Source organism: Mercenaria mercenaria, chromosome 2, assembly GCF_021730395.1.
Source record: "Mercenaria mercenaria strain notata chromosome 2, MADL_Memer_1, whole genome shotgun sequence".
Taxonomy (NCBI): Eukaryota; Metazoa; Mollusca; class Bivalvia; order Venerida; family Veneridae; genus Mercenaria; species Mercenaria mercenaria.
Window position 1 is genome coordinate 57,843,993 of NC_069362.1, and position 12,259 is coordinate 57,856,251.

Here is a 12,259-nt window from a genome sequence, read left to right on the forward strand (position 1 = left end):
TGAAAATGAGAAATATTCATTTTAACATAACACATAACTCGGATAAGAGTGCTAATACAACTTTTTAAAATTTAGAAAGTCTTTATGTAATTATAACATCATGTTCGAGTAAACATTATTTTATCTAACTTTATTACAAATTTTACGTTTTGGAAATATTTCGATTGTTTGGAGAATAGTCGGACACACCGATTTCGAATAAAGTGAATCCTCCTCATAACCGCGGGAAAACAGCATATTTTGTTGTAAGGAGGCTGTTGTTCTGAAAAGGTTAATTTATTTAGCAACTTGGCTAGATAGAAACACCATCCTTTGCAAAGAGGTTTTAGCTCTCCGGAGATGTGTGTACAAATGTTATCCTTGTATTCATAGACACATAACAGAAACATATTCCATACATAATACTGTTTCCTATTAGAAACATAAGAAATACGAGTAAAGAAAACATTCCATGACATAAAAAAAGAAAGAATATTTTTTTAGCTCTGTTTTTCTACGTTACTGCGGGCAGTTAACCTAACCAGTGTTCGTGGATTCTGTATTCCCAACAAATAACTTCTATCTTCACCACATAAATCAGAGGTGGAGGGCGAATGATTTCGGACACGTGCCTTCTATCAAATCGCCATGCCCTACCCGGGGACCGAACTCGCGATCCATAGATCTGCGCTCCTACTGAGCTAAGCGGATGGGGTAAATGAAAGAAAGAAAGCAGCGGTTGTGACGGACACTCGCTGTAACTCAACGAAGCCTCTCTTATATCATGAATACTGAACTTGTAGAAGTTATGATTTATTTCCAATAGCGTCTGTGGTATAAAATTTCAACTCTGACCCGTAAAAACCAAATTCCACCATCAAATTATGCGAACGTATGCGTGGAGCGGGTAATTAACCAGGAAAGCCCATGGCAACTTATCTTATGGTCAGACGTTACTAGGGTGGTGAAGTAAGAAACGAAATAGTAAAAATGTAAGACCTCGGAATGTGCGTGCGTGCATGTGTGCGTACTTAGAGAGGGTTAGGGATAATATTAAGAAAAACAAGATACAAACAACCTTTACTCCCTTGGAGGGGCGTTTGAGTCAAGGGTCATACGTCTGAAATCACAACCTTTAGAATATTTGAATCTGTTGTATGTCCTAGTCCAAATTGCAAAAATTTTCTCATCAAATGCAAGCTTTGAAAAACCAATAACATAAATAAAAACTAGAGGAAAAACTACACCTTATCAGTTAATTATAAATTACAAACAATGATTTAAATGTTCTTAAATCAAGTGTCAAAGAATTGACACAGAAATGACACAAATTCTCCCAAAAATACTATGGCCGCCAAAATTGGACCATCACATCTAAGAGCCATTTTTAAAGGATCACAAGAGAACTAAAAATCTACAAAATTCCATATAACTAAATAATAATATCATTGACACGAAAGTAAAATTTCAGTCCTTAAAAATGTCTGTAAATATTTTGATAAAGCATTTTCATTTGTCAGTTCTAGCCACACAAGAAACTGACTAGCAAAATGTAAACAAAGGGACATTTTTCAAGATTTCTCTAAAACTCCTTAAACTTTACCAAAATGCTAAGATATATATTTACCATATACTGAAGTAAGAAATATTATGGCAAAATATAAAATATATATTTAGAAGCATGTATTTGTTTTTACAGCAGCTGTGTTTCCGAGTCAGGGGAAAATACGCAATATGTTTTTGCTCATAACTTTGTCAATCTTAAAACTTCCACATTAATTGCTTATAAGATGCTCTCAAAGCAACTGTCCTTAAAACACTGCAAAACAGTGAATTCACAAAGATATTGACAAAAAGCAAAATATTCCTTTGCCAAAACCCAGGTTTACCACATGTATATAACGTCTGCGTACTAACAGATTGCACTGTTTCGGATTAATGAGTGCTCATGTATCAGAACGCTTTTGTCTCATTGTTTTCAAGAATTTGAGGTTTAAAGACCTCACACATCTTCATCATTGAAGCCATACATGCTGACAGAATATTCTGAGTGTTAACCATTGCTCTATCTCGTGACTGACATCTTTTATCCATTTTCTTCCGAATTTCTGGATTTACTTGAGGAGGACGTATTTTTTTCACAATTTTAGGACATTGTATTTTGCCATCAAATGTCACAAGAAGAAGTAAATGCCTCATTTATCATGTTAGCTAGTGTATTTGAAATAGGTTTACCTTTTTCTGGGGTCTTTAAACGTAGCAAATCCCAATCTTTGCCATCGGTAAATTCACTATCTTCAAATAACGCACTGGTCATATCTTTATGTGAAAACCTTTGCGGAACATGTGGAATTTCTCCATCTGAAATATCATATCTGTCAACGTTAACTGCATTATTAGGTGCATCAGACAATGAAGGATCAAACCCTTGTGCTTCTGGTTAGAGACCACCAATTATTTTCCCATATACTTCCATTATAACATAATGGCGTGTACAGCCTTCCATAAATCGAAACATGTATATCTTATCACATTTTTCCAAGAAATATTTTTGAGTAATTTTCGTGTGACTGAGATGACCCCCTGTTTTCACCCTTGGCATGACGGGAGAAAACTTCGTCTGATAAAACTTTTTTTTTTTCAATACACATAAAACGTAGCAGATATTGCCAAAATGTATAATAATATACTGTAAATGAAGAAAATAAATTAAATTTTGAAGGAAAAAAAATCACTTTTAGGGTTCGTCTACATTACTAACCAATCAAGGTGGACAAGCGTTACCTTATTCTCAAGTACACGATTATCTTATTCCCAGTAAGTTCCCGGTACTTTTTTTTATTTGGCGGTGTCTGACCTGGCACAGTATCCAAAAGTATTATTAATAGTTAATCATATGGTAAGACAGGTGAGCAACACTAGATGGTCCTAACAGGATGTTGTGATGCTATCCTGTCTTAAAATACGATGTCCTGTACATGATTGGTGCTCATGACGTTCTGTCGGTGCTCTACTACTTTGGCAAATGGTATTTATACCGCTGGTGCTCCTGGACCCTCTATCTATCATGGTATGTATTCAATTTGGCACTCCTACCGCTGCTCCAAGACCTTCTAGCAGTGCACTTTCTCCCTATACATGGTTCCTCTGGCGGTGCTTCTGGACCTTACAAGTGTTCTCCCTTATCTCAAACCTTGTACAATATATGGTATGTATACAGGTGCTACTGAACCCACTAATTATCAATATGATGTACTGTACGCGGTACCGTTACCGGAGCTCCTGGCCCATCTGACGATGCTCACGATCTTACAATATATTATGTCTGTGTGTGTAATATCAGACTGAAATGAAATGAAAGTAAGAATTACGTCACGAGTTGGACTATCTCTACTGGGGCTTGTAGGGTCGCCTATAGTCCAACTCGTGGCGCAATTATCTCTTTCATTTCAGTTCAGTTTGATATTACATAGACCGTCAGGGGTTTAAATAGTGTCACAGATTTGGACTATGTTGCCTAGTGGTTCTCCCTTATACGGTGGTGGGCGTGCCAAGGTTGCATGTATAATTAATTAGGTTCCTTTTCCGTCTACCAACTGTTACATAAAGATTATCTAATTCAACCACCCCCTGGAACTTAGACATACGTGTGTCTATTTTTCAAGCAAACAGCGTGAAATTTATTTCAAGGCGTGTTAATATATCTTGTTCAATATGCCATATTGTTTTATATGTTATGTTTATGTCAGATGCCCATAAGGGCCTTGGGTTTTAAGGACTGTTTACACCAAATAGGAAGTGACCATCCAGTGTAACATGTGAAATAGTCCAAAATGTAGTTCAATATTGTTGATGAAATCTAGTATAATTAGTCATATAAGGATGAGACAGTTATAATATATTTTTGGCTTACTTTTATTGCTTATTGTCATGATAGAAAAAAAGGTATAGGCCACTTTCATTGTGAATTTCCAGGTTTTAGTTTTATTCATTAAGGAAATGAGCGCTAAATGGCAAATTTCATGGGAGTATTTTCAGAGGGTGATGTTTACCAGAACAGATTATTTTTCATATATGTAACATAACATCTCTACAGTATATTTTATCATTTTTATTTTAGAAGATATGATATACTTAATGGCTATATATGGTTTTTATACCATTGAAACGCTCTTAAGTACTGAAAATGAGGTCTCAAGATTTAATTGTTTATAAATATGAAATAAAAAATGAGCTGAATCGGTATACTGTAACCGTTTAATAATGGTGTCGGCCCGGTACAATTTCTCCTTCTTTGCTGTATAGTAAAACAAGCACTTTTGGACATGGATTGTGAATTTCACAACAAAATTGCAGCATTGACAGCTCTGTATTTCTGAAGAGTAATACTATCCCAGTCAATATATCACAGAAAAACACCACCATCAACGATGAACCTTTTTGCTACACATCAAAGTATCTAGTCCAGGTTTAAATTTCCCACTGACATCTGTCATGGCCACCAGTCTGGTGTAGTTTTTTAATCCTTCCGCACAGAAATGTAATCCTGAAAAACACACATAAAACAACTGTTAAAGACATCAGAAATGACAAAAAATGTACACAGTATCAATAAATACATTTGGAATATAACATGTCAAAGTAGGGATAGCGTTAAATTGGGAACTTCAAAATTTCAAAGAACTACTTTCTAGGATACAACGACTCGGAAGTACTTCTATACCGGGGTGACACCTAATGTTGAAGACCAATCCTGGGCCTGGAGTACTGTAACGGAATTTAGTACCAATTTTTCACCTTTCGGTAAACTCCGTATCACCGGAAAATACCGATTATGCAGACAGCAAAAAATGATGACGAAATGCACATAAGAAGACAAAATGGCGACAGAAAGTCGTCGAAGTCTTAGTTACTTCGACATGATTTTAGTTATATTTCTCATTTATGTGTCAATAGATTTGAGTAAGTATTAAATATATGTATAGACTATGCATTAAATTCCAGCGCTGTCATATTTTTAACTTCATTTATATTGTATTTACTGAGAAAACATTGATAAAAATCGTGTGTTTACAAGTGATTTCTTTGCAAGTTTGGGTGTTATCTGGTTATGTTTCCCCAATCAACTAAAGTAAACCTGGAGAAATTTTTGAAGTCTCTGACAAAGCTCGAAGCTCAGACATGGCGATTGGTAGGTTACACTCTAAACTCGTCGCTTAATGGTTACAGTAGTAGGCATGAGTCTGAAATTCTATCAATAGGGCTTCAGAAGTCTAACCAACCCTATATGCCTTATACCCATCGATTCGTGATTTCCCATCGATTCGTGACGCAAATAAACGTCTAGAATTCACGCTCGTGCAAAGTCGTACATCATCCGAAAACTACGCCATTTTTAGCTGAAACACTATTCAACAATATTTCCAAGCAAAATGCGCAAGAAGCAGGTAAATAAGTTGTAATTTTGAAATACCAATACAATTTTTTTTAAAAATGCATTAAAATATGCTTTTACACCCCATTTTACTCTTTTTATTCTGTCACTTCTTTGCAGTTTCTGCAGTTTCAAGGTTTTCCCCAAGGTGTACCCCCGTGATCTTGGTCACCGAAGCAATTTACATAATACAGAGTTACCCAAAAGTTTCTTACTTCATATAGTCGAGTGTAGCGAAAATCCAATTAACGTCCAATTATGAAACAGAAAGTGTTTATTTAGCGCAACTAGAAAATCTACCCATTTACTGAATGTCCTTCATTTTATTGACGTAACATAGTAATATTTCAAGCCTGTTTTCATTTCTTTCCCTTATTTAATGACCTTTCAATGAAAATGACTGCAGAAATGAATAAATTTAGGCTTGAACTGTGTTAATTCCCTTCATATTTTGTAATTTGATGTTTTAAAAAGTATCAAAAGTTCTGATAGTCGTATTGGAAGTCATCTTATAATGCTAGACAAATTTGTTATTCTGCAACGTATATTGAGCATAGTGGACTGGAATGAACCAAACTAACGTTTGGCGGTGCAAAAATTTTGGTGCGCATCTGTACTCCATGACGTCATAGCCTAAAATAGAATTCCACGAATCGATGAGTGAACGTCCAAATGATCAAGACGGTCAGGGTTGCTGTGTAAAAGGTATGCATTGCATATGAAAAACATTACATGTAAAACTTCGAAGTTTATAAAGTTGTAGGCATTAGATTTTATTATTTAATGCACAAATTGTATGCATGTATGTTCCGTTTTTGTTGCGCATGCGCGATTTTTCCAAACAAGCGTCACGAATCGACGGGTAAGAAGCATACATAAAATAAAAACCAGGAATAAAACGTCAAAAACCCAGGATCACCTGAATATACAAACAGAACACAGGGTAATCTCAATTATCTAGTGAGCGTGCTTTAGAAACAACACCAAAATACACCTACCACACCAGACAGTCTTCAAATCTGATACACTACACCACAGGCCCCATCTAACGGTATCCTTATGGAATAGCATTTATGCCCTTTTCTCGTTATTCCGAGCCCCTAAGCCGGTTTTTCAGTGCTGGTCAGTAGAAGATTTAAGTTCCAAAAGAGTTTTTGCTATAGTTTGGTACTCCAACATCTAAACTTATAAAATCCCCATGAAGAAAAATTCTAAGGATTTTTGTAAATGAATAATCTAGGCTTTCATATGATGACCCTAACCCTCTGAAACAGCCAGATTCTTTCTCGTTAAAACCGAGACTTGCAATCATTTGTACTAGTTCTGAAAAATTAAGGCTTTTTTGAAAAAGTTCTTTGTTAAAATTAAGAACAGATATATTATTGTGTTAGCGGACAAAAAAGTTTTAAAATAAGTGCTTTCTGTTTTCTGTAAGAAGGTTATATATTACCCCAATGATTTTAGATAAGCAAATTTTGTGCCAAAATTTTCTGTTGTGTATATTTCTATTTTAATGCAAGTAATTCTATTTTCTTTTTACTTTTGTTTATCTGTCATATGATTTTTTACAACATACATAAAATTTAGAAACAGGAAATAGCTGCAAGTGCAAATTTTCCAAAGGCTCGGATCAATGAGAAGGCTCGGAATTACGAGAAAAGGGCATATATAGTAAGAAAAAAGAAAAGGTAGGACACTTTCGAAACACCAAATCTGGTTTGAAGCTAATATAGATCGGACGGTTCAAACGATACACTTAATTTATTGATATTATTGTAATAAACCTACGGCATAAGTTTGACCTTTATCATTACAGTATTTTTAAAGAAATCAGCGATTTTCCACAAACTTCTGATTTCTACACCTTCCCTGCTTGTATACATCCGGTTTGCAATGGAGTGAATTTGTAGTCTTTACTGCGGTGGTCAAAAATAAACCTTCAATATCGAAGGTATAAAATTTCGTGAAAATAAATTTAAAAATTTATATTCTATACCGGCTTGGCCCGATATAATAATGTTGTGGCCACGCTTAGCAGCGCTCCTTAGTTCGCCTAACTGGATTGACATTTTTGTTTATTATTGTTTGTCGCTATTTTTTCATTCAGTTCTATTTAAAAAATGATGAAGGTATATAGCCGAGGTATATCGATTTTCCCGGTATCTGTCAAACTATACCTATTAACCAATGAAATCACAGAGGATATTCGCACCGTAGATCCGGAAACAGCGAAGCAAAGCAAATGTTGGACTCAATTCAAAATGTAAAACACCGATTTTATAGTTAAAAAAGTACTTATTTGAACATTTTTTTGTGGTATATTTGTTAAATTTAATATTTCCAACTAACGTTTAAATTTTATTCTATTGACATCGATCATATATTAATGAATAAGAGATTATGGGTATTCGGAAGTGTCCTACCTTTTCTTTTTTCTTACTATATAAATGCTATTCCATAAGGATACCGTTAGATGGGGCCTGTGCACTACACCAGAATAATCTTACACATTTTCTGAGGTTTTCAGAGATTTTAATCCATCGCCGAAGCCTTTCGCTGACGTCACAACAATATATTACAGCAACGGGAAAAACAGAAAAGAATGGTTCTACTTGTACATGGGCAAATTTGTTTTCAATATTGAAGCAGTGAAAATTGAAAAAATCCGAATATACTTTCAAATATTTTGATGGGAAATACTTGGCAGTATTATGCATAGAAATAAAATTCCGGTTCCCTAGCCTATGCACGGTATTTTGCTTAGAGAACCGGTTCCGGACAAATAAGTTGGCAGTCTAGGGAACCGATTCCGGTTCTCTAGCCACTGCCTACCTCAAAACCATTGTCATCCACGAAACTTAGGGAATTATTGTAATGATAGCACAGTTAACCTTGGTGCATGCGCAGACATCTATTTCTGGATGTAAACAATGTCAAATGTTGGAGGACTGAAAGAAACTAAGACAGACAGTGATTTTTTGGGGCCGAAATTGGGCCCCACTCCTCTGTCCAAAAAGTTTTTTCCACTCTATTTCTGAAAAAATTCCCTTTGAAAATTTTTTTTTTTAGTTAATTATTATCCCACCCAATAAAACCCTTTCTAAATTCTAGATGTACATGATAATGGAAAGTGTACCATTTAAAACATGAGACAATGTGCTTTTAAATCATTTTCTCTTTTATAACATTTTAATTTATGAAATATATTGCTTTTATCACGATGCAATTTCCCCCCAATTTTAGTGGTTGTGGCGCAATTTTCTCCTCCTTCGGGCCCGACACCATTCCCCCAAACCTTTAAAAATAACACTGTTAGAAAGGATAAAGGATTATGTGAAAAAACAATTACACACTTCGTAAACCAAATCATACAAGTTACTGTCAAATTTTTCTACAGAAATCTTGGAACTAAGTACTGCTTGCGAACGCCTATGTTGATTGTTTACATCCATGGATTTTTGGACATATGGGGAAAACCAATGATCAACTTTCAGTTTAAAATAGGTTTAAAAATAGCTTTTACTACTCTATGGAAAAACAGTGATTATAATTGCTATTTGCATAGTCTGAAATCATAAATAAAAGACAAATGCTTGCAGTTCCATCTGTCATATGTTGTGTAATGGTTTTGCTTGACCCCTTTTAGCAGCCATCAGGTCTGAGAATAGCAAAAAACTTTCTAACAACTTGTTATGTAACACTTTATGGTTCTTCACCAAACTTAGTCTCTAAAGTCTAAATGTATGGTCCTCTTTCAAGATTTATCCAGATTAGCCCACTTTTAGCACTGCCAGAGCAAAAAGTAGAGAAAACTTTAAACAGCTTCTCATGAATCACTTGAAAGATCTTCACCAAACTTGGTCTGTAGCATACCTTAGCTTTTAATGATCCTCTTAATGGATTTTCTCCAAATTTGGTCAGATGCAAGGTCAAAAGATCATGTTCCTCTTCAGGTGAGTGACATACATGTAGGTCCATGTGAGCCTCTTGTTACTCAAATTATTGGCTAATCAGGTCTATGTAGGTTAGTTTCAAACATCGGAAATAGCTTATTTACAGACTTCCTGAAAGTTGGGGAAAGTGGCTGGACAATCGGTCCGGCAATATCTAGAAATCTGAGAAACCAAAAAAACAGTCAACCGGACCGAAAATAAACTTGTAATGCAGAACCAAAAAAACCTCAGTAAACTACCAATTTAACATGCTGTTTTACAAGTTAGGCATGAATCTTTGCCATTTATCATTTATATTATTTCATTTTGTACTCGGTTTTGCTTTCTGTACGTTCGGCATGCGTGTTTTTAGCTCACCAGAGCACAAGGTGCTGAAGGTGAGCTATTGTGACCTGTCATTGTCCGGCATCTGTCGGCGTGCGTCAGTGCGTCGTCCCGTCAACATTTGCCTTGTGAACACTCCAGAGGCCACATTTGTGACCCAATCTTTATGAAACTTGGTCAGGATGTTAGTCTTGATGATCTCTAGGCCAAGTTCGAAACTGGGTCATGTTGGGTCAAAAACTAGGTCAGTAGGCCAGATCAAAGGAAAAGCTTGTGAACAGTCTAGAGGCCACATTTGTGATCCAAACTTTATGAAACTTGGTCAGAATGTTTGTCTTGATGATCTCTAGGTAAGTTTGAAACTGGGTCATGTGGTCACAATTTGGACCCAATCTACATGAAACTTGTCAGAATGTTACCCTTAATAAAATCTTGGACGAGTTTGATATTGGGTCATCTGGGGTCAAAAACTAGGTCACTGGGTCAAAAACTAGGTCACCAGGTCAAATCAAAGGAAAAGCTTTCTAACACTGTAGAGGCCACATTTTTGATGTATCTTCATGAAACTTGGTCAGAATGTTACATTGTAATCATGATGATCTTAAGGTCCGATTTGAATCTGGGTCAAGTAGGGTCAAAAACTAGGTCACCAGGTCAAATCAAAGGAAAAGCTAGTTAACACTCCAGAGGCCACATTTATGACCATATCTTAATGAAACTTGGTCAGAATGTTAATCAAGATGATCTATAGGTCAGATTCAAATCTGGGTCAGATTGGATGAAAAACTAGGTCAAATCAAAGGAAAAGCTTGTTAACACTCTAGAGGCCACATTTATGACTGTATCTTTATGAAACTTGGTCAGAATGTTCATCCTGATGATCTTTAGGTCAAATTTAAGTCTGGGTCATGTGGGGTGAAAAACTAGGTCACCAGGTCAAATCAAAGGAAAAGCTAGTTAACACTCCAGAGGCCACATTTATGACCATATCTTAATGAACTTGGTCAGAATGTTTATTTTGATGATCTTTAGGTCAAATTCAGATCTGGGTCAGGTGGGGTGAAAAACTAGGTCACTAGGTCAAATCAAAGGAAAAGTTTGTTAACACTCTAGAGGCCACATTTATGACTGTATCTTCATGAAACTTAGTCAGAATGATCTTAAGGTCAAATTTGAATCTGGGTCATGTGGGGTCAAAATCTAGGTCACCAGGTCAAATCAAAGGAAAAGCTAGTTAACACTCCAGAGGCCACATTTATGACCATATCTTAATGAAACTTGGTCAGAATGTTAATCTTTATGATCTTTAGGTCAAATTCAAATCTGGGTCAGGTGGGGTGAAAAACTAGGTCACTAGGTCAAATCAAAGGAAAAGCTTGTTAACACTCTAGAGGCCACATTTATGACTGTATCTTCATGAAACTTAGTCAGAACGATCATAAGGTCAAATTCGAATCTGGGTCATGTGGGGTCAAAAACTAGGTCACCAGGTCAAGTCAAAGGAAAAGCTAGTTAACACTTTAGAGGCCACATTTATGACCATATCTTAATGAAACTTGGTCAGAATTTTAATCTTTATGATCTTTAGGTCAGGTGAGCGATACAGGGCCTTCATGGCCCTCCTATCTAACAGACTGATCACAGCACTCAGTTGAAATTCCTAGCTTCTACAGGTATTCATCTTTTTCAATTCTCGTGAAGGTAAACAAAGTAATTAACCTTATGTTAAGTGCTTAAATTATATTTGCAAAGAATAAGGATTTCATTGTTTATTTACAGGTGAAGGTTTAAGATGCTTCTGCAGCCCGTGCCATGGAAGTTTGGATTTTAACGAGACTTGTCTTGCCCAACCCAACAGTATGTGCTTTGCATCAATACGGGCTATCTTTGAGAATGGGGAAAGAATTCATGAACTTGCCTATGGCTGTTTGCCAAATTTTGAAGGTGGAACTACTATGCAGGTACAAAATATTTTCTGTATGGTGTGTGAGTTATTATCCATCCCCTCCCCCGTTCAATGAAGTGGGTATATTGATTTGCACCTGACAGTTGCATTGGTTGGTCTGTTGGTAGGTAGAGTGAATGTTTGATCTTTCCACCCAATAACTGGAGAACCAATTGACCCAGGACCTTCAAACTTGGTAGCATTATTGGGCTTATGAAGGAGATGAAACCTAGTTTTTGAGGTCATGGTCTAAGAGGCTTGAACCTTGAAAACACAGGGGTCACGCTGTCGATCGCCACTTGAGCCATTTGCGACAAAAAATTAAATGTGGCTCCGAAATTTTCTAATTGGCGAAAATGGCCCGAAGCTATGTCTGTCTGCAAAACTACGAATATTGCCAGTTTTACGAACCAAAAGGTGTGAAAAATCGATAATCTGTGTAGACACAACATCCGTTATTGAAAGGGAGGGAGCCAATTTGCAAATTTTTTATTTGATCAGGCAGTTAATTTGCGATAATTAGATTATTGAATAACAAACTGGATTATAATAATCAACATTTTGTGCACTTGATACGATTTTATGAGCAGTCGGCCGTTAGACAAATTTTCTATGATTGCCGAG

At 36.0% G+C, this 12,259-nt stretch overlaps 1 protein-coding gene across 1 annotated transcript in view; it reads left to right on the plus strand.

Moving 5' to 3' along the window:
- The first annotated feature begins 4,816 nt into the window (after nt 1-4,816).
- LOC123564025 (bone morphogenetic protein receptor type-1B-like) overlaps nt 4,817-12,259 on the plus strand; it is a 42,468-nt gene continuing 35,025 nt past the window's right edge. The window contains exons 1-2 of the mRNA XM_053526042.1: nt 4,817-4,941; nt 11,470-11,651. Coding sequence (XP_053382017.1) covers nt 4,860-4,941; nt 11,470-11,651 — 264 coding nt within the window. The 5' untranslated portion in view covers nt 4,817-4,859. The remainder of the gene's footprint in view (nt 4,942-11,469; nt 11,652-12,259) is intronic.